Below are 23,726 nucleotides of genomic sequence, written 5' to 3'. Positions count from 1 at the left end.
CCAACAAAATTTCCTGAGTGATTATAATACCCAGTTGTCGGTCTTGCACTGGGAAAGCAGATCTATCTGAACTTTGAGCAGACAGACTGACCAGGTGAGAGCAGAAGAGACTGTCTGGGGAGAGCAACCTAAGAAACATTTACTGCCTTAAAGTGTATAGAAAGCCAGACTTCCGGTTTTACCATGATGGGAATGTTTGGTCCTCACTACTTTGTTTCTGGACTAGGTAGCCATGATTTTGTGAGTTGGGGAGGTAGGATTTTAGGAATGGGAGATACCAGGTGTCCTTTCCCACTCTGTACTTTTAATGTGCACATATTGCTTCTGTTATAAATTTTAAAGTGAAGTGGCTTCTATGTTTTTATTATTGAAAAATAGAAAACATGTTTTGGTTATGATATATCATAGGAAGACACCATCTCTGTATACTTAGTCTATTGTGAAAAACAGGAATTATTTCTCCCTGGAAATGGGAGGAAGATGGCAGCAATGTGAGGGAATCCATGGAACAGCCAAGATGTTTGAACAAGGGACATTGATAGCAAAATATTTCTGTTGTCTCATGTAATTTTCTCTAGAGCTATTTGACCTTGTATGCATTTCTTTAGTATTTTACATTTTAAAATTCTGTGCTTTGTAACAGCTTTCCCTATGAAATCTGAAGACCTGAGGAGAGCTAAAACTATTCTAGTGATAAACTGACATAGGTCAAGAAAGGAAACTTTTTCCTCTACCATCCTAGGTTTTCTGACTGAGGCCCTGCAAATTAAACTGACCACAGATAGATTAACAAAACAAAACCAGATTATTAACATATGCAGCATGCCTATATGCAAGAGAAACTCAGTGATGAGAAACTCAAAGGGATGGTTTTAACTTGGGCTTTGGGTTAAGAACAGTGAATTCATAGAGTAGTGACAAAAACAAAGAAGTTTTAGGCTTCCAAGGGTGGCATAAATATATGGGAAAACTAATAAAGTGAGGTTTGTTTGTGCAGCTCTGTCTTCTTCATGGCCGTAAATCTTCACCAGGAGAGGAAATTTATGACAGGCCTTATTTCTCAGTTTCTGCCCTAAGTTAGATCAGGAAAGCTTCTTTCCACATTAGTTGAATCTCAGATGCTTTTAGTGCAGTAATCCTTATGCCAAAGCGATATATTTGGGGTGGCATAGTTTGAAATTCTACATTGTTCTCTCTGGGATGGGGGCTGGAAACACAGTAAAACTTTACCATAATGATGTAAGTGGAAACCAAAATATTCTGCCACATACAAAGCAGGGCGGACCCTTGCAAAGTTGATTAAATGAAAATAGGGGCTAGCTGGGACTGGAGCAGAGTAAATTGGGTATTACCCGAATCCTTGTATTGGTGGTTACTACAGGGGTTATAGTCCCTATTTACTGTCTTTTAAACTAGTACTCGCATGATATACCATAGTTGATATCCATATGAATTCTTTTTTTCATTCTTCTTTTGTTTTGAAGTAGCTCTTCTTTTAAAGATTTTATGTATTTATTTTTAGAGAGAGAGGAAGGGAAGTCAGAAAGAGAAGGAGAGAAACATTGATGTGAGAGAGAAACATTGGTCTGTTCTCTCTCAAATGTGCCCCAAGTGGGGATTGAACCTACAACCTTTTGCTTTGCAGGACAATGACCGACCAGTTGAACCACAGTGGTCAGGATGTAGCTTTTCTTTTAGATCATTGCCTGCAAAGTTAATGTCTGCCTACAGCCTTGTAGCTTATGCTTTAAAAGCCCTAATATTTAACAGTCTTATTCCCTCCCCCTAATAGCTGCCTGTCACTGCAATTCCTTGGGATTTGAAAAATAGAGAATTTATACTAAACACGGCTTCTGTAAGAGTGATGTCCCAAGAAAGGAAGATGGAATATAAAATACACTGTTTTATCATGTGCTCCAGTCCTTGGTATTCATTCCAACTTTCATGTAGAAGATCATGTGTGCTATTAAATAGAAGAAGATTTTGTACTACTCTCCATTTATATTGCTTACTAATTCTGCTACTGTGAAATGATCTTCCTATGTTTCCTTCTGCCAATAATTCTTATTTAAAGATTTTGCTCTCCATTGTTGTTCAATTATCCAGGTTTTTCCTGCATGATAGCTTAAAAGCATTAAGAGCTTAACCTTTAATAGCTCAACCAACACATTTATATATTGGACAATAAAAGGAACTTAATAACTTGAAATTTTCTTTTTTAAAAATCCTCCTTAGTCACTGTTTACTAACAGGAGATAGAAATGTATTTTGATTTCTGGGCCCAGATAAGAAATGGATATAATGCCATTCTCTTGTGAAGTAGGAATTGGCAAGAGCTGGATTATTTGGGACATATTACTGATATTAGAGAACTGTAATACTAGTGACTGGAGATATTACTAGAGACAGTTCATTATGCAAGAACTAATTGTATCAGTCTGAATTCAGGAAAACAGAAACCATATTTAGTATTTAAATGGAGAAGATTTGATATAGGGAATTGGTTAGACAGTTATTGGAAGGCCAGAAGAACAAAAACAGAAAGGTGATATTAACTCAGAGGGTAAAAGGACACCCTAGAGTTGGGGAAACAAATAGAAGGAAGTGGTGCCACCAGAAGGAGCCACCATCTTGGGAGTTACCACACCTCTAGAGCTAAGGTGATGAAGGAAGAACCACTGCTTCTTTCCTCCGGACTATGGAGGAAGGGACGTAGCCACTTCAAAGATACTGCCAAAAAACAGAGAGGCGAGAGTGAAAGTAGGTGGAAATGGCTACACCCCTCTTCCCACAGCCTCATCGGCAGAAACTTAACAAGGAGCCAAGGGGCACAGGACCCTGAAGAATATAGTTTGCAGAATATAGAAGGACAGGCATAGAACCAATAGTAAATAACATGTGCTGTATCCACATTCTGGTTGGGTAGTTCTTGCTAAATTACCATTTTTCTCTGTTTTCCTTAAAGTGCTTGTTCACTTTGTAGAAAAGGGTGAAGATCAACACAAAATAAAAATAAATTTCAGTCTGTTGTTATTTTTCAATAAATAGTAATAATGATAATAGTAATAAATAGCAAAATATGTGAAGGATTTTATTGTTGCATAAATGAAGTTTTAGGTTACTATAGTTTTCCTGGGTTGTTAGAACATCACCACAGATTTTGTCTACTCAAATGCATGTCACTTGCTGGAGATAATTGACCAAGTAATCAATAACAACATCAAATATAGAGAGATATAAATATTGTATAGTTAGCAGCCTAAATTACTTTAAGATTTTGAACTTCTCATATTTCTTCATTTAAGAGGTAAGATACAGTAACTTGAGTTTCTTAGTCTCATGGGAAATTCTGACATCTCTTTAGCAAATGGATATTTGTAAGTGTTTCCATAGTTTATTAAATATTTTTTGCCACCCATTGCATATTAAATATAATATGCCACCCATTTGCTATTTGGTGATAGGACAAGTCAAACTGTTTTTATTATCTAAGGAAAAGACAGACTTGACAGTAAGTAAGGAAATAGCCTTTAACACTGATAAATTGCTATCATTTGTACTTTTTGCAGAGTTAGAGGAAGCAAGTTTGTTTAGATGAGATGTGCATTTGAACTGAGTTAAATGGGGCAAGAAGGTCACCTGCCAAAAAATCCATCACTCTCCCTTGGCACACTTTTGTTAACTATACAAATTGAGAGCCAGCTATTTGGTATTCTGTTACCAATGTTAGACAACATTGCCAGTCATAAGAAAGCAACAAACAATTCTCTCCTTTCTAAAGGAGGCTAACAAGCTCCAAATGCCCAGGCGTTTTACAATGTTTTGTGTGAAGCTTAGATGTAGGCAGGAAGAGGCACAAGATGAATGTGAAACATTTAGTTTTCTTAAATAACAACTTACTGAAGATGAACTTGTGAAGTCTTTCTAGAAAAAGGCTAATGATTAGACTTGTAGTTTCTCTCTCTTCAGTAGTCTAAAATATTACTTGACACCTGGAATCACTAAGTTATGGGTTATAGGTAAGATGTAGGTTTGGGAACTAGACCACCTGGTTCTAATGCCTGCTGTACTATTTCTAGATAGATAACTTTGAACAAGTTACTTAATTTCTCTGTGCCTCAGTTGCTTCATCTCTACAATGGAGATTGTTATCTACTTCATTGGGATTATTTTGAGTATTAAATGAGTTAATATAAGTAATTAGAAACTCAATAAATGCACTTTAGGTTTTATTTCATTTTGGGTTTGGTTTTAATTATGTCTTGTGGAGACAAAGAAAAAATTGGAAAATTAATTTTTTGGTCTATGGTTTACTTTTAGTATGCAGATCTAAATCGCCATGTGGATGCACTGAATGCCTGGAGAAATGCTACTGTGCTGAAACCAGAGCACAGTTTGGCTTGGAACAACATGATCATACTCCTCGATAACACAGGTACAGAAAGGGGAATTATGTACATCAGAGGAAATTGTTTCATGGCACAGTACCATAATTAGGAAATATAGATTATTATGGGCTTTTCCCTAGTGTGTGTTAGTTTTTTTGTTTTAATTACTATGGGATTAATATTTTGCACTACAAAATGTCTATTCTTCTAGAAAATGGAGATTCTTTTGCCATAGAATATGAATGTTTGGGAAAATGACACTTTGCTTAAAATTGGTGTAGAGTAATGAAGGGCAATATGTGCTAATATCTTAGTTCTCTGAAGCCTGTTATCTAGCAGTGCCGATCATCTAGGACACTGAAGTAACAGAAGTGAACAAGAGTGACTAATGGGCTTATGAAATGGAAGGTATTAGGTCCATGCTCTGAAATTCATGGACTATAACCAAAGGAGATGCCTTCAAACCTACACCCAGAGATTCTTATTTTAGATATAATGCTAATGATAAACTTGATGATCTGGTTTCTTAACCCTTAGCAGACTTGATCAATTGTTACTCTGCTCTTCTAGTTTTAAAAATCCAAGCATCTCAAAAGAAATGATAGTTTTAATTTGGCAAAATGTAAAGCTAGTAAACCATCTAATCAGTGTGTATAGAAATGCTCACTTGTTTCCAGTTAAAGTATAGAACATGTACTTCAAAATGATAAATATTCAGACTTTGGCCAAAATGGAGGCATAGGTAGACTGTGCCTCCTCACACAACCAAAATAAGGAGAACAAAAATTTAGAAACAAAAAAACAACCAGAACTGACAGGAAATGGAACTGTTATGGAAGTCCAACAACCAAGGAGTTAAAACGGACACATTCATCCAGACCTGTAGGAAGGGCAGAGTCAGGCAGCCAGGTAGAGAGGGGTTTCGGCAAAAAAAAAAAAAAAAAAAAAGTGGTGTTTTGCAGACATCAGATGCGCAGGTAGCGGCTGGCAGACCCCGGGCTTGGGGTGGCAGTGGGCGAACCCAGCAAGGCATGCAAGGCGGCTGACTGACCAGGTGGTCAGACATTCATGTGCAGATAAACCAGGTGAAACTGGGGAGTGAGATAGACCACACAACCCAGTGCTCCAGCTTGGGGGAAATAAACTCTCAAAACACTGATTGAAAACACCTGTGGGGGTTGAGGTGCAGCAAGAGATTCCTAGTCTCACTGGAGAGTTCATTGGAGAGACCCACAGGGTCCTAGAATGCACACAAGCCCACCCACATGGAAATTAGCCAAAGAAGGGCCCAGTTTGCTTGTGGGAAGCAGCAGAAGGGACTGAAATCCAAAAGAGAGTGGCGCAAGCGCCATTGTTCCCTCTCTGAACCCTCCCCCACATACAGCATCACAACCCTGTGACTGGGTTGCCACACCCTGGTGAACACCTAAGGCTCTGCCCCTCATTACATAACAGGTGCGACAAGACAAAAAAAAATGGCCCAAATGGAAGAACAGATCAAAGCTAAAAAAATAATATAACTAAGTGACAAAGAGATAGCCAACTTATCACATGCACAGTTCAAAGCACTGGTGATCAGGATGCTCATAGAATTGGTTGATTTTGGTAGCAAATTAGATGAAAAAATGAAGGCTACAATAAGTGAAATGAAGCAAAATACACAGGAAACCAATAATGATGGAGAGAAAGCTGGGTCTCACATGAATGAAGTGGAACAGAAGGAAGAAAGAAACAACCACACAGAAAAGAATAAAGAAATAAGAATTCAAAAAAATGAGGAGAGGCTTAGCAACCTCCAGGACATCTTTAAACATTCCAACATCCGAATTATAGGGGTACCAGAAGGAGAAGAGGAATAGGAACAAAGGAAAAGTTATTTGAACAAATAATAAAGGAGAACTTCCCCAATCTCGCAAAGGAAATAGACTCCCAGTAAGTCCAGGAAGCTCAGAGAGTCTCAAAGAATTTGGACCCAAGGAGGAACACACCAAGGCACATCATAATTACATTATGCAAGGTTAAAATGAAGGAGAGAACCGTAAAAGCAGCAAGAGATAAGGAGACAGTAACCTGCAAAGGAGTTCCCATTAGACTGTCAGCTGATTTCTCAAAGAGATCTTGCAGGCAAGAAGGGACTGGAAAGAAGTATTTGAAGTCATGAAAGGCAAAGACCTACATCCAAGATTGCTCTACCCAGCAAAGCTTTCATTTAGAATGGAAGGGCAGATAAAGTGCTTCCCAGATAAGGACAAGTTAAAGGAGTTCATCATCACCAAGCTCTTATTATATAAAATGTTAAAAAGACTTATCTAAGAAAAAGAAGATAAAAAATATGAACAGTAAAATGACAGCAAACTCACAATCATTAACAACCACACCTAAAACAAAAACAAAAGCAAACTAAGCAAACCCCTAGAACAGGAACAGAACCACAGAAATGGAGATCACATGGAAGGTTAGCAACAGGGCAATGGGAAGAGGAGCGATGGGGAAAAGGTACAGAGAATAACATAGATGGTAGGTAGAAAATAGAGGGGGGAGGGCAAGAATAGTATGGGAAATAAATGTAGAAGCTAAAGAACTTATGACACATGGAAATGAACTAAAGGGGGGGAATGTGGGTGGGAGAGGGTATGCAGGGTGGAGGGGAATGAAGGGGGAAAATGGAACAACTGTAATAACGTAATAAAATATATTTTATAAAATATAAATATTCAGTTACTTGTGTGTTACTGTAATATTCTTATTTTGCAGACTTCTTTTCTCTGATTTGGGTGTAATTGGTATCTGGGGGAAATTTTAAGTTAGGTTTAATACAAAATTCAATCAAAAGCTATTTATATCATGCCAGAATTGCACTGGGTTGCATCGGCTTTGCAACTGATGGGATCATGTGTGCGTGTGTGTGTGTATTACATGTTTTACCTTGATTTTCTTAAGTAGTTTATTGATAACTATTGTGTATAATGCACATAAGCCCTGTTAGAGAGAAAAGCCAAAATACTAGTACATGTGTCTCATTTTTTAATTTTTTACTCACAGGTAATTTAGCTCAAGCTGAAGCAGTGGGAAGAGAGGCACTGGAATTAATACCTAATGATCACTCTCTAATGTTCTCCTTGGCAAACGTGCTGGGAAAGTCCCAGAAATACAAGGTGTGTAAACTGCTGGCCGTGATTTCTTGCATTTAATGCCAGCATCTGACAGAAGCCATAAATGTTACATCGGCCCAGTTAAATTCAGAGTTAGGCCAAAACTGTGGTAGCAGTACACCACTGTGGCTTAGCCAATGTGCTTCTGGAAGTAGTTTCCCAAAAGATGGGTTTGTAGAGTCAAACTCTGTATTCTTCCTCATCAGAATTTACCACCCTTGCTCAAATGTGGGAGGGAAGAAGATGCCCAAAGAAAAAGTGTATCCTAGCAGATGCCTCAGCTCCCACCCTGGCACAAGTTGGACTGGAGCTCTGAGTTTATTTGTGGGTGCCATCTTCCACACAAAATGCCTATGTTTATTACAGGGCTGGTTCTTGCTGCTTCCAAGTTTTTCCTCATCTAGAGTTAAGTTATAGGTCATCTGCAAGGCCCTAGAAATTTCTCACCAATGAAAAACACAAGTAATCCAAGCTCTATTTAACTGGACTCTCAGGGTTGCCCAGGAATAGACTACACATCAAAAGGTGTGTTGAAGAGAACTCAGTGTTCCTAATGCTGGTGATGTTAAGCTTTAATTTTGTATATCAGAATCACCAAGGGAATGGGTTAGAATGCAGATGCCCACCATCGTTTTCACAAGAGAAACTTAGTCGGTTGCCTATGGTCAGGGGATGTGCATTTTTACCAGCACCCTGACTATCTAACACAGATGTTAGAAAGCACTTTAGAAGCAGTGCCTTAGTCCATTCATGAGAGAAATATTTTCTTTCAAAATCAGAGGCCACATCTGATTTTGACCACACTAGGCCTAAAGGTAGTGATTCATTTCTATTTGTCCATGTTATTTACTTCTCCTGTTCTGCTCATTACATATCATTTCCTATAACAGTAGTAATGTATTTGATGTATTTTTCTCATTTTTGAGTGTCAGGTTCTTTAACAGCTTTGGTATACAGTTTGCATTTCTAGATTTTACTCCAGTGATGCCAAAAGGAGGGATGCGATGTTACATTATGAACCATGGCATCACCAAGCTCTCACTTAATACATTTTTCTAAATTCAAGATTTGGAATTTTAAACCACTCTTTAATTTTTTTTCTCATAAAAATGATTCCTGTTACTGTTGGTCAACTACTTGCAGCCTGTTCTTGCAGAGCCCTGGGTGGGAATGCTCTGGAGAGGTGCTCGAGGTAGTGGTTTGTAGGGATGGAGTGTGCAGTCCCTCCAGCTCAGCCATCATCTCATCAGGACAGACACTCATGCTCTTTCAACTTCCTTTCTACCTAAGCATTTGCTCTTTTAGATTCTTGTTAACTTTTGATGAATCTCTTTAGTGAGCCTGGAAACTTCTTGAGGTTAGAGTCTTAAGTCCTATTTTTCCATCTCCATTGCTGTCCAGCTGGCTGATGGTCATTTATTAAAATGACCCACTAGTAAATGGCTGAATGCATCTCATATTTGGTTCTGAAACTTTCAAGTTTCCAGAATCTATATTGAGACTTTGATGTGCAGAGTGAGTGTTCTCATTATACCCATGTGATTATGGGCCATCTTTTTTATGCAAGCAGCCCGTTTTACCTGACAATAATCACTTAACCACTCCTCAGTTTATTCGTCTGTACAACGAAGGTGATGATAAGAAAAAATGCACAAGAACATAATTTATAACTATTAAATGCTGAATATATATATACATAAAATTTTTAGTTCAGTGATTATTAAATTCTAAGGATCATTAAAACATTTAAGAATTTATATTTCTTGTGACCATTTAATTTTCAATTTATGGCTAATGTGGTAGAGCAAAAATACAAAAGTAATGTTTTTAGTACTTAAAATATTACCCCTCAGACTAATTCCTCTTTCTGTTATTGCCTACCCCACTGGCCCTGGAGTTATAAAGCGGATTATATTGATAGTGCCATTTCCCCAGCTCCAGACATTTATGCCACACTTTCATGAATTTGTTTGGCTACATCTACATACTACTTGTCTTATTATTTACTTAATTCTCTTTTTTTAAGTTTTTAACAGATAAATATATTAGAGTGGAAACATTATTACTATAACTGTAAGGTAACTGAAAATAATTTTTCTAAACCTCAAGTACACCTGCTTGCCATGGCTCTGAACCTGAGGTTCACCTTCTTTTAGCTTCAAAGGGAGATTGGCAGACATTGAGGCTGAAACTTACAAATCGCCACCAGAGACTTTTGTGTGGAGTGAACCAGAAGAAAGAAGAGCAAATTAAAGAGGGAACTACTCTCTTCCTATGTGTTTTGTGGTTTTCAGCTTAATGTTGGACTGCCTATATCACCTTCCCTGGTTGGAGCAGGCTCTGGGATATCCCTTGTGAAACTCTGTCTTTGGTTTATACATGCTACCCTGCCAGGCACTGTGGCTGAAAATGACATTCGACTACCTCATCCTCTCCATTTAGACATAAAGACCCTCAGTTTTTCCTGTGTAAGACCTTTTTCTGTCTCACATGTTGCCCTAAACCATTGTCAAATACATTTTGTGTAACACACTTCAGAAAATAATATTATTTCCCTTTCCATTGATGAAAAAATATTCCCAATTTAAAATGTGAGTTTATTATCTTTTGGTGTAAATCAGTGTGTTACCTGGGTCTGTATGCATCTGCACACCCCACAGAAAATTAGTTTATAAACAGTTCATTGCTTTCTGGAACAGGGCCATTAAATGGCCTATTTAATAGATGAGCATTTCATGGGCTTTGAATACCCACAGGCATTCTAAAGAGTCCTCCTGCCCTGCCTTGCCTCCCAGGGGCTGCTGAAGTATCCTCTTAAGGCTGCGCCACTGATGCCTGAGAGGTAGCATATCTAACCCACACTCATCGTGCCCCCCAGACCTGCTCTTCCCCCCTGACACCTCTTCTATTGTCAACTTGCTATCATTCTTCTGTCTTTCAGACTCAGAAACTATGGCTCACTTTTTCCTCTCCCATTCCCTCACTCATCCTGTGTCTCTCATTCCTTCTCACCCAGCCTCCTCCTCATCCCCCAGGGTTCAGGCCCTGCCTGGCCAAGAGTAGCAGCCCCCTAACAGGGTGTAAGCCCTGAGCCCCTCTCTGTGTATACCACCCCGAATCCCACTACATCTCCCAGACCTTACTGTGAGTCTACATCATCCTAAATAATGTCCATGCTCATGGGTACTTGAGAAATTAGTTAAAAGGATTAAGCAATGTGTCTAGCATCCTCCAAGAACTCCTGACTTGATTATTATCTCTGTCAGTTTTCTCTAGTTAGCACTTGTGCATGTAGAGGAGCATTGTAAAAGAGATTTAAATTCCCTTGCTTTCCTATTTCTCAAATTTTAGGTTTTAAATGGAAATATTTGAAAATCATCAGAAACAGCCCTGCTACTTAGAAACCACTGTAGTTCTATACAATCCATTTCACTTTTTATTTTTTCAGCATACCTAAGATAGCAGGAAAATCTTAGGTTTCCCTGAAGAAGTTTCAGCTCCTGAAACCTAGAAATTAGGCGCTGACTCTGAGCTGAGTTCTGAAAGTGATGTTCACTGACATCCTACATGTTATTTTGATGTCTTTATTTGGTCCCTCTTGGATGACATTTCTAAAATACTCATTTTCTTCTGCTGGTTCTGTGGAAAAGGTCGTGCTTTCCGGATGTTTGCCCAAATTCCCAGCCTATTTCTCAGGAGTGCCCCAGGCCACCATGGGGCAAGGAAATTGGCCTTCTTACACTTTATAAAATGCAGGATTCTGGAGTGGGAAGCCCACCCGGAAAAACATTTGGCACAGATAGAAGGAGCAAACCTCTCCCCAAACCACCAACTTTGGTTGTATATGCTTAGAGTTTGACACTTGGTTAAAACATGTGACACTGATGAAAGCATTAAAGCACTTGGCCCTTTGCAAACAGGATGTAGATGGTGTGAATATCTGTCCCTGGCAGGGGTGTTTGAGAACCATTAGGCATCTTTATTTCTTGGCATTTTAGTAGAAAGGGGATCAGCCAGCCAGCCAGCATGGCTGGTAATGATCAGGTAGCAAACACTGGCTGTGCTTCTTAGTAACCCCACTGGAAGTGATTACTATATGAGAGAAATACAAGTCTGTAGATGAATCAGCTCACGTACATCAAGGTCATTTGGTCATGGACATATACAATACTGCGATGGCTTAAGTGACAGGGGGCCGGCTATCTCTTCCTCATTCTCTCTGCTCATTTTTTCCAGCTGCTTCTGGGTTGCTGAGGGGCTTTGGATAGTTGGGCAACATTAAGTAGGCCCCAACTCCTACCTTGGGTATCCTGGGAATGAGTTCATTAATTCTGACTAAAACTGTTTTTTTTTTTTTATTTATTTATTTAGTTTTAGAGAGGGAAGGGAGGGAGAAAGAGAGAAACATCAATGTGCAGTTGCTGGGGGCCATGGCCTGCAACCCAGGCATGTGCCCTGGCTGGGAATCGAACTTGTGATGCTTTGGTTCGCAGCCTGCACTCAATCCACTGAGCTACGCCAGCCAGGGCTGAGACTAATACTTTCATCTGTGTCTTTTGACCTTCACTTGCCCTCCACTGCACCTGGAACCAAGCTACTTGCTTTAAGTTGCAGAATTCCAGCCATTTCATTGAGCCAGGTGGCAGAACTCTTTAGTACATTCACTCTCTGTATAGATAAGTTCGTTTCCATTGCTTCTCATCCACCAACTGCTGCCTTGTCTCACACTTCCCTTATCACCCTTTCAAGCCTCTTCTCAACAGGCTGTGGCCCTGCTTGTCCTTCGAAGTGTTTCTGGAAGAAGGATATAGTGGTACAAAAAAAAAGAACATTAAGAGTTTGAAAACCAGAGGAGATAAAACTGCATTGGTTGTTGAATCATGTGCATTACCTTTTACATATTTTATTTTTTAGGAATCTGAAGCATTATTCCTCAAAGCAATTAAAGCTCATCCAAATGCTGCCAGTTACCATGGCAATTTAGGTAAGGAAATTGTTCAATTTGAATCATATTAAAATTGTATGTAATTTTGATGAAATGAGTGTATTTCTATAAAATTGATGTTGGAAGAGTAGCTTTTTCAAATCTAGCCTGTATCATCCTTTATAATATGGTTTCAAAATGTGGTTTTTAAAAAGAAATCATTACACTAAAAAGGTAGCTAAATAGTAGTTATATTTACAAATCTTTTTTAAAAGATTTTATTTATTTATTTTTAGAGAGGGGAAGGGAGGGAGAAAGAGAGAGAGAAACATCAGTGTGTAGCTGCATCTCACGTGGCCCCCACTGGGGACATGGCCTGCAACCCAGGCATGTGCCCTGACTGGGAATCGAACCTGCGATGCTTTGGTTCACAGCCCGCACCTAATCCACTGAGCTACACCAACCAGGGCTACAAATCTTTTTTTAAGTATATTTTATTGACAGTTGTTCCAATTTTTCCTCCCTCCCCGCCTCTGTCTGGTATCCTCCTTCCCTCCGGTGATTTCCCCTCTCCCACTTATAATGTCCATGGGTCATGCACAGAAGTTCTTTGGCTTCTCCTTTGCCTGTGTCATTCCCTTGTCTGTTTATACCTACCAATTTGTGCTTCTTAATCCCTGAAACTTTCCCTAGATTTCCCCCCTTCCCCTTCCCAACTGATAACTGTTCAGATAAATGATCTCCATATCTATGATTCTATTCCTGTTCTACTTGTTTGCTTAGTTTGTTTTTGTTTCTTAGATTCAGTTGTTGATTGTTGTTTGTTGCCATTTTATTGTTCATAGTTTTGATCTTCCTCTTTTTCTTACATAAGACTCTTTAACATTTCATATAATAATGGCTTGGTGATGATGAACTCCTTTAGCTTTACCTTATCTGGGAAGCACTTTATCTGCTCTTCCATTCTAAATGATAGCTTTGTTGCATAGAGTAATCTTGGTCATAGGTCCTTGCTTTTCATTACTTCATATACTTCTTGCCTGTCTCTTCTTGCTTGCTGGAATCCTGGGCTGCTTGGTCTGGCATGGGGCTGGGATCACTTGCTTACAAGGTGTTCCCCTGATTTTTACCCATAATACATGAATGTGGGACTGCCTGTTCTGCTGGCTGCTGCCACCTAGCCAGCTTGCCAACACCACCACACCACTTCACCCAGACTCCTTGTTTCCACCCCACCTACTTGTCTGGATGAATAAACCTTCTTTAAATAGCTTCTTGGTTGTTGGACTTCTGTATGGCTCTGAGTGTTTTCCTGGGTGGTTTTCTGGCAGTTCTGGGTGTTTTTCTTTTCTTTTTTAAGTTAGTTGTGTTCCTTCTTATGATTGTGCAATAGGCGAAGCATCTTGACCAGAAGCCACAAATCTTAATTATATGATTAGAACATCCCCCCAAATCACTCACTCTAATGATAAAACTCAGATATTCTTTCTTTGTGTGAAGGATCCTAAAAATGTTAAACTGAGGAGTACTTTGGAAGTTTGCTATCTAACTTACATCCTTTTCCCATCTTCCATAGTGGACCTTCCATTCTAGCCTGGTCTCTGCTTTTTTATGTTCTCCTATGCATTGGCTAAAGATGCATTTATAAGAAATGTATTCTAGAATTTCTTTTTTCCATTATACATCTCAATAATTAATATTTTTAGAGCATAATGTGTGGGTGTTTAGAATGCTCAGTCATGTGACTATTTTTTTTTACCAAATCTGTTTCCTATAGACTGTAGCTTATCACAAGTCATGACACATAGATCATTGCTCTTCTGTCCATCTAAAAAATTAGTTTTACTTACAAAATCATTATAATCATCAGAGGCTTACCATTCTAATACTGAGATTTATTTTAACTATTATTTTATGGTCAGATTTTGACATGAGAGCCCTTATTTCCAATAAGGCAACAGGCAAGCCAATATTTTGCCAAAAGGTATAGGGATATCTTTATTTAAAGTAAACAGCTGGACCTCTAAAGAGTCAGGACTCTAAGCATTGTGGGAGCCTAACCCTATTTAGTCTGGTTCCTGGAAATTTCATGGCAGAATTGAGAAAGTTTATGGACTCTTCCTTTTACTTTATGTAATAAGGTTTTGGTAGGGAGATGGGTCATGCCTAGTGATTCGAAGAACTGCAGGACTAATGGGGGCGGTTAAACAGACAATCACGAGTGAGTGTGATTATAATAAATAAGGTTTGTGGCACAAACACTATTATTTTAAACAATGATTTTTGAAATGGTTTCAGATTTAATATTTCAGCTTTAATATTTCTTTGTACGAGGTTGGGAACACTGCAAGTTATTCAGAAGCATTTCCAATGAAATTCATCTATTGCTATTTCAGCTGTGCTGTATCATCGTTGGGGACATCTAGACTTGGCCAAAAAACACTATGAAATCTCTCTGCAGCTTGACCCCACTGCATCAGGAACTAAGGAGAATTATGGTCTCCTAAGAAGAAAGCTGGAACAAATGCAAAAGAAAGGCGTCTGATCCTTTTTCCTCCATTTTTTGAGTTTGTGCGTGTGTATGCATGAAGCATATCACTAATATTATGTGGTTATATTTAAACATTTAAAAGTCTTAAGTGTTTATTTCATTCTTTCTCTTCTGTGAAAACAAAGACATGCAAAAAGATTACAGCACCAGCAATGTTCTCTTAAACACTTGATGTGATTTTTGCATTGAAGTTGTATTTTTTCAGACCACTTAAATGTAACTCTAAAATTCCCAGAATGAAGTCTTTTTTAATTAAAAAGAAAAAGAAAAAAATTATCTTAAGCAGCTAACAGTAGAATTTACCCTGCATTTGGGATGTGAGCTGTGTTGTATAAACTGGCACTATTAAACATCAACTTTGAACAAGAAATGACAAACTGACTCCTACAATTTATATAAATATCAAATGTGACTGTATATTAGACTTTTTATTTAATAACAACAAAGGGTTAATTAAGATTTTTGGTTTTTAAATCTTTTTTAAACAATATACTAGGAACTTCATTTGTAAGGAAATATTTATTGTATTTTTGTGTTTTGAACAGGGCAAGTAATTGAATGAAAATGGAAATGTTAACATGTAGTATATTTATATACTTTTTTCCTCATAGTAAGAAGTTCACTCCTGAAATAATTTTTGGATTCTCCAACTTCTTTCATAACATAGGAAATTATGTAGTATTCTACATGAACTGTTACTATTAATAGAAAATCCAAGCTATGCTTTAGACAAAAGCAGGCAGCCTGATGTCTTTATTTGTTATATCTAGTATTAAGAGGGCTACACATCTATGTAAGTTGCTTTTTTATGTTTTTAACTGTAAAGCAGTTTTCCATTTGGTTTGATGGAACCAAAGTCATTACTATACTCACAAAACACAAGAGGTAAATTTTCTCTGAAAAGAAGCCACATTTTTTTAGAATTGGATTATTTTTTCTATTTTATTTGATCCGAATAATTATGTTTTACTTCATTCTCCTATATATGTTGTTGACCTTATTATTTATGCAATATCTGTGATTTTTTATGCAGTAAAATTATTATACAAACTGGTAAAAATGTCATATTGCCTTTTTAATAGATAAGTTAGTGAATTTGTATTCTCCTTTCCCTTAAAATGATTAAAATGACCAACTAATCATTTCTAGTATGTGGCTTCTCTTTAGCTTTAGGGATCATTTAGTAAAACTCTAGTGTTACCCAGGTTCAGAGAACTGGGTGAATAGATCCCACATTGAGGTAAATTTGATTCTCTACACTCTGTTTGTTGCCAGGGGAGGGGTGCAGATCTGCATAAGATTTGTAAATCAATAACTGTAACTCAAAATGGTTCAGTTACATCAGGAAAGAAAGTGCTGTGTTTCAAACATTTCTTAAATGGTCCCAAATAGTAACAAATAGAAATCTCTCAGGGGCAGAAGCTGTCTTACTCTTATTTAGGTTCCTATAGTGCTTAGCTTGGCAGATAATAGATATACTATATATTTGTTGATTTTTTAAAGCAAATTTCTTTAAGACATTACTTGTTTTTTAAGGGTAAAGAAAAAATATTTCTGTGGGTTCCGGCCACGATGGAGACATAGGTAGAAACCTTTAGCTTCCTTGCACAACCAAAAGGAGGATAACAATCAATTAAAATCAATAAACAACCAAAAGCATCAGAAAATCAAACTGCATTGAACTCCAACAACCAAGGAATTAAAGAAAAATCAACCAGAACAACCAGACTGGTAAGGCAGTGGACAACCCAGGCTGACTCAGAAAAACCACAGTGATGTGGCAGACCATGGGTGCGGGGCTGGCTGCCAAGGTTGGTGGGCTACAAGGGAGGGGCTAACTTGGGGGGGAAACTGAGTCTCAGAGCTGACTGTGGGCTACAGCTGGGGTTGCTGAGGTGAGAGATATTCCCAGTTGCACACCAGAGTTCATTGAAAAGTGTGCTCGAGACGAGCAGGTGAGCTGCACTGTTTCCTCTCTGGCTCCTTCCCCACAGGCAGCACAGCAAAGGTTGCCCTGCCTGGGTGATTACCTAAGGCCCCTCCCCCTTACAACCCATCAGCTGCACCAAGACAAGAAATATGGCCCAAATGAAAGAACAGAGCAAAGCCTCAGAAAGAGAACTAAGCGATGAGGAGATAACTAACCTATCTGATGGAGAATTTAAAGCCCTGGTAATCAAAATGCTTACAGATCTGATTGAGCTTGATTGAAAAATGAAAAAACAAATGAAGGATGCCCAAAGTGAAATAAAGCAAAATATTCAGGGACCCAACAGTGACAGGAAGGAAAGCAGGACTCAAAGCAATGATTTGAAACAAAAGAAAGAAATTAACATCCATCCAGAAGAAAAGGAAGAAACAAGAATTCAAAAAAATGAAGAGAGGCTTAGGAACCTCTGGAACAACTTGAAATGTTCCAATATCCAAATTATAGGGGTGCCAGAAGGAGAAGAACAAAAGCAAGAAATTGAAAACTTATTTGAACAAATAATGAAGGAAAACTTCCGCAATCTGGCAAAGGAAATAGACTACCAGGAAGTCCAGGAAGCCCAGAGAGTCCCAAAGAAGTTGGTCTCAAAGAGGAGCACACTAAGGCACATCATCATTAACTTACCCAAGATTAAAGACAAAGAGAAAACCCTAAAAGAAGCAAGAGGAAAGGAGAGTTACCTACAAAGGAGGTCCCATAAGGCTATCAGCTGATTTCTCAAAAGATACCATGCAGGCAAGAAGGGGCTGGAAAGAAGTATTTGAAGTCATGAAAGGCAAAGACCTACATCCAAGATTACTCTACCCAGCAAAGCTTTCCTTTAAAATGGAAGGGCAGATGAAGTGCTTCCCAGATAAGGTCGAATTAAAGGAGTTCATCATCACCAAGCCATTATTACATGAAATGTTAACAGGTACTTACCTAAGGAAAAGAAGATAAAAAATATGAACAATGAAATGACAACAAACTCACAACTGTCAACAAATGAACCTAAAAGAAAAGAAAAACAATGAAAACAGAGGACAGACTGACAGAGACCACAGGGGAGAGAAGAGGGAATTTCAGGGGACATTGGGAAGGGTTCATGGGAGCAAACTTAAAGGACACATGGACAAAAACTAGGGGGAGGGTGGTAATGGGAGGGAAGTGGGGAGGGTTGGAAGGGGGACTGGATTGGGAGTAAAAGGGAGAAAACTGTACTTGAACAATGATTAAAATTCAAAAAAGGAAAAAAAAAGAAAAACAGTGAAAACAAAAACTAAGCAAACAGCCAGTATAGGAACAGAATCAGAGAAATGGACATCACATGGAGGGATTTCAGTGGGAAGGGTGAAGGGAGGAATAGTGGGGGAAAAGTACAGGGAAGGAGAAGCATAATTGGTAAGCATAAATTAGACAGGGAGAGATAAAAAATGGTATAGGAAACAGAGGACTCAAAGAACTTATATGTATAACCAACCATGGACATGAACTAAAGGGGTGGGGAATGCTAGATGGCTGGGGGGGTAGTTGGAGGGGGGATAATGGGGGAGAATTGGAAAAACTGTAATAGCATAATCAATAAAAAATACTTAAAAAATTTTTTTTTTATAAAAGCTCCTCTAGGATTCTTCCCCGCCCCCCACCCCCCTTATACTAAAACTGTAGCATCAAATCAAGATATGCAAATCTGGGACTCCTGCCTACCAAACAAATCCCTTAGCTTTCACCAGTGTGTCTCCCAGGATTTCCATTGCAGCTGTCTTCTTTCCAAAGAAAACAGTCATTATTTTGGTTGATATTTCAGGAAGTCCTTTAACTCTACAAATTTTGGATGTGCACAATGCTTGCTCTCTTTTTTCTTCCTTCTTTTTCACCTCTAGGCAGATACCTCTTTATTCCTTGGTTTTCTTCCTAAGGAGAGTCAAGTGGAAGGCTGTCTTCCAGTTCCAGTATTATTTGGAATCTTTCTTTTTATTTTAATGTTTTATTGCTAATCATTTAACGGACTTGGGTAGGGAGTGTCAAAATAAACATGGGAGAAGTAGCCAGTAGGGAAATCTGAGATTCCTAATCGTCATCCTTCTTCTCCCTGACGGTGAAACCCAGAAGGCTGTCTCGGGTTGTTTTTGGTTTGTTTAACAAGTCTTACTGCTATAATTCCTCCCTGTTTTAATGCAGTCTTACATTTATTTCCTAATGTATTTTGAACCTTGAGACCCATTATTCATTTCCCCTACCTGACCAAGTAGACTGTATTGAACTGTAGCAATAATATCACAGCTCTTCATTTCTCTTTTTATCCTCCTTTAGTGATCTCCTCCCCAAATTTCCACACAAGTATCCTCTTTGGTTAGTGTACCTACCCTCTCACATTCTCTCTCTTTTAAACAGAGATTTTAAAATACAGCTTTTCAAGGCCATAGTCCATCTTGACCCCCATCCGAGTATATTTTAGATTAATGTCTCCAATCTGAGATTGTTTCTCCTCTTATATTATTATCTTTTATTTAGAGATAATTGTAGACTTACATGCAGTTGTACAATATAAAGGGATTTCATATACCCTGCAACACTTTTCCCCCAGTGGTAACATCTTACATAACTAGAGTTCATTATCAGAGCCAGAAATATTGACATTGAGGCATCCACCAACTTCACTCAAATGTCACCAGGCTTACATGTACTCATTTATGTGTTTTGTCCTGTGTAATTCTTACCACATTTTTAGATTTGTGTGGTCACTACAGTCAAGTTACAGAACAATTCCACTGCAAGGATCCCTCATGCTACTCTTACTACTTTTTTTAAGATATATTTTTTTTCAACACTGACTGTACTAGCAGTATGCTGGCTGCTGTGGATACAATGGAACATGAAAGCAGATAGGATTCCTGCCCTTTGGGAGCTTTCAGGTTAAGTCAGTCCCCTTTCCAGGGAACTTCTTGGGGAGTCACTCATTTACATCTTTTACATTTGCAGCTGTCATAGATTGTCAGAGCATTTCTTTTCTTCTGTGTTGAAAATTCTCCCTCAGCTGGTGAATCTCTTTTTTTCCCAGAGGCAGTGAAACATAGAATCAGGTCAAATATTTTTTTCTACTTCATAAGAACATATATTGGTTCAGCTGCCTTTGCCTTCTTCTTTGGACCTCATATTGATAAAAGGTTTACCAAGCATCCAGGGGAAAATGAAGAGTTCTGCTGAGACATAAGCTCCATTGAAGGGTCAGCCATGCTGTACATAGAGGGAAACTGGCATGCACTTACCATATTGACCCAAATAGATGGATCTCAAGTGTTAACCCTAATTTTCAGTAGAGTAAGACATTTAATATCACTTGAAATTTCATTAATAAATACCACATATGATCATTGAATATTACAGCATCATTTTAAAATCTCACCAGTCTTGTCTTAAATGGTTTCCTCCACCTCTAAATTCTACCAAGATTATATTAATTTTGGTAATGGCCTCTTTTAGGATAACATCCCTCACAAAATCCTGATTGGAAATTGGTCTCTAGTTCAAAGTAGAAGGAGCAAAGGTTCCATGTGGGACAGTTTGGTTGCAATGAAGCAGACAAGTAAAGAATGAGCAGCCAAGAGAATACTATCAAATACTAAGGCTTTTCACATGTTCTTTCACATTCCAATCTTTTCTTTAAATTGATAGGAATTACAGTTTATCTTAACATTGGGTTTTTATAAGCAATAGAAGTGAGAAGAGAGAGACTTTACCTTCTACTTTGCAAATTTTTGCATCATTTGAAATAATTTGTTTTCTAAATAAAGGAATACATGTGACATTACAGAAAAATCTTTATGCAAGAGAGCCCTGGATGTTTATGTAATAAAGCTGTGATAAGGTACACTGGTGAGAAATAGATAAAATAAAGGAAACTCAGGGAACCAAAGGTGTTTGCTAAATTGCTTTGCCCAACAGACTAGAAACCGGGGGCCCCAGAGCAATGCTGAGTGAAAATGAATGGGGAGGTGGCATTTTTCAGATTATTGGCTGAACTACTGAAGTGTAATGCAGACTCTTTTCTGAAGCATGCATTTAAATTTTCAGTAAATTCTATATGCTGTGTGACTTGGTGGTTGCCTAGAAATGGCTGGCATTTGGGTGCACAAAGTTTGAATTTGCAAGAAAACTGTGTTACAACTGGATTTGTATGTTGTTCCATTTACCAGTTGGATGACCTTAGGCAAGTGTAGTGGGTTGAATAGTGTTCCCCAAAATTCATGTCTACCTGGAACTTCAGAATGTGACTGTATTTGGAAATAATGTCTTCACAGATACAATTAGTTAAAGATCTACAGAGAAAATGATAGTGGATTTAGGGTAGGCCCCAAATCCACTGACTGGTGTCTTATATAAAAGGAGAAGAGCCCTGGCTGGTAGCTCAGTGGATTGGGCGCGGGCTGCAAACCAAAGCATCACAGGTTCAATTCTCAGTCAGGGCACATGCCTGGGTTGCAGGCCACAGCCCCCAGCAACTGCACATTGATGTTTTTCTCTCTCTCTCTTTCTCCCTACATTCCCTCTCTGGAAATGGATAAATAAAATCTTTAAAAAAAATCTTTAAGAAAAAATAAAAGGAGAAGACATAGACATAGAGGAAAGAAGGCCATAGACAGATGGAGGCAAAGATTGGACTGATGCTGCCACAAGCTAAAGAAGACCAGGAGCCACCAAAAATTTAAAGAAAAGAAGGGATCCTCCCTTAGAGCCTTCAGAGGGAGGTGGTCCTGCCTTTACCTTGATTTTGGACTTCTGCCCTCCAGAACAACATTTATGTATGAAGCCACCCAGTTTGTGGTAATGTATGGCAGCCCTAGGACATGAATACAGCAAGAAACTCAGCTTCTTTATCTATAAAATGGGGGCGGGGGGATAATATGACCTTTTCACAGGGTTATTAGGAAGTTTAAATGAAAAAAAGGTATATGAAGCCCTAGATCAATGCTTGGCACATAATAGTACTCAATTAAAAATTATAACCCTCACTGTTTTTGAAGTTTTTATCCTATAATTAAATGACCCAGAAACAACCTCAGATTTAAATATCTATCACTTATGTTCTGAGACTGATTACTTCAGAAAGTACTTTACAACTGTTACACTGTTCATCAAAATTGGCTTGAGCATCCTGCATTTTGAATCATTTTATTTTCAAATATGTGGCATTTTTTTAAGGACCAGTAGAGCTTTCTGCTTCCTATTTGTGATAAGTGTTTGAGAAAAGGTTTTCCCTGTAGATTTAAATTAAACTTTTATTCATTATTTTAAAACAGTTTTGTTTCAGCAGTTACATTCTTATACAATTAATTTTGATAAATAGACTTGAGATTTGTCTTGAAGAATATTAAAACTGATCAGTTCTAGAACTTTTGGATAAAGTATATGGATGATAACTTTCATAATACTGGTCTGCAGAATCTGCAGACATCAGCAAACAAAGTGATAAGGTGGAAAGAACAGAGACCAGGAATGTGAGATCTATCCTAGGGCCAACTTCACAGGAATAAGTCATTTTTTTTAAGCTTCAACAATTCAACTAAATACAAACACTTCCAATCCTGCCTTTAGTTACCAGGAACCTGGGATGAGTCAATTACTATATGCTTCAGTTGCTTCTAATGAAAATAATGGTGATGATTGTTACTCTTGTTTAATTTCTCCTCTGTGAAATACAAGGTTTAAACTAAACCAGTGGTCTTTAAACATCCTTACATGCTTCACTTTTTCTTTTAACTAAATCTTATACAGAGGTACACTGTAAAAGATACAAAAGTGAACTGCTTTGGATGCTTATATAAATCCTCATAAAAAATCAGATGTTGACCCTTTGTACACATCTCTCTCTCACCTCAAGCCTTTGAAACTCTATTTCCTTTAAATTTCACCTCAGCTCCTCTCCTCCCCAAATCTCCGAACTTCATCTTTTTTTGATGAGTCATCTCAGGGTTCCTCTGATGTGTAATTCCCACATTGCAAAAGCCAATAAATTTGACTTTGTCCAATGATGGTTTTGTGCTAGAGATCTCTGATTGGGCTAAGACAGGTTACATGCTTATTATATGGCCTTGGTCAAGCCATCTAACCTCTTTACCTCATCTGTAAAGTGGGGAAAATTCTCTACCTGGTCTTTACAGTACAGGAAGGAGTAAGCATCATGTGATCATATATACAAAATATCTTTATGGATAGAACTACATGTACGAGGTCTGTCTGGGAAAAGTCCAGCCATTGTTCATATAATGAGAATGGTTTGTGTGACATCAATGTAACCTGGCAGCCAAGGAGAGTGGACTGGACTGTGCATGTGTGAACAATGATGACTGCACTGTACTAGTCAGTGGGGGTGGTAGATGCCATTGAGTGAGCATGTGTACTGTGTGGCCATCGCTTTCAAAATGACTGAGCAAGTAGAGTAACAAATCTGCATAAGATTTTTAGTTAGTCTTGAATATTCCTCCATGGAAACTACTCAGATAATTCAGAAGGCCACAGCTATGAGCAACTGGTGATTGACAGCTTCATCATGACAATGTGCCACTCATGCATCATGTCTCATGCAGAGTTTTTGGTGAAACATCAAATTACCTTGTTGATTCAGCCCCCCTAGACCCCAGATATGGCTCCTTGTGACTTCTGGCTTTTCTCAAAATTAAAATCACCTTTGAAAGGGAAGACAGTTCAGGCCGTCAGTGAGACTCAGAAAAATATGATGGGG

At 38.3% G+C, this 23,726-nt stretch overlaps 1 protein-coding gene across 6 annotated transcripts in view; it reads left to right on the top strand.

Moving 5' to 3' along the window:
• Window positions 1-16,145, top strand: part of TMTC4 (transmembrane O-mannosyltransferase targeting cadherins 4) — an 88,580-nt gene extending 72,435 nt beyond the window's left edge. For 2 of the 6 annotated variants that reach the window (XM_028526448.2, XM_036011428.1), the window contains exons 14-17: window positions 4,321-4,435; window positions 7,431-7,543; window positions 12,455-12,524; window positions 14,861-16,145. In XM_028526448.2, coding sequence (XP_028382249.1) covers window positions 4,321-4,435; window positions 7,431-7,543; window positions 12,455-12,524; window positions 14,861-15,009 — 447 coding nt within the window. In that variant the 3' untranslated portion in view covers window positions 15,010-16,145. Of the gene's footprint in view, window positions 1-4,320; window positions 4,436-7,430; window positions 7,544-12,454; window positions 12,525-14,798 lie in introns of all 6 variants that reach the window. The other 4 variants (XM_028526445.2, XM_036011427.1, XM_036011425.1 and 1 more) reach the window with 3 other exon arrangements.
• Window positions 16,146-23,726: the final 7,581 nt, after the last annotated feature.

The sequence above is a fragment of the Phyllostomus discolor genome, chromosome 11 (genome assembly GCF_004126475.2).
Source record: "Phyllostomus discolor isolate MPI-MPIP mPhyDis1 chromosome 11, mPhyDis1.pri.v3, whole genome shotgun sequence".
NCBI classification, from domain to species: Eukaryota; Metazoa; Chordata; class Mammalia; order Chiroptera; family Phyllostomidae; genus Phyllostomus; species Phyllostomus discolor.
The sequence above is the reverse complement of the archived record's forward strand: the minus strand, read 5'-3'. Positions and strand labels throughout refer to the sequence as shown.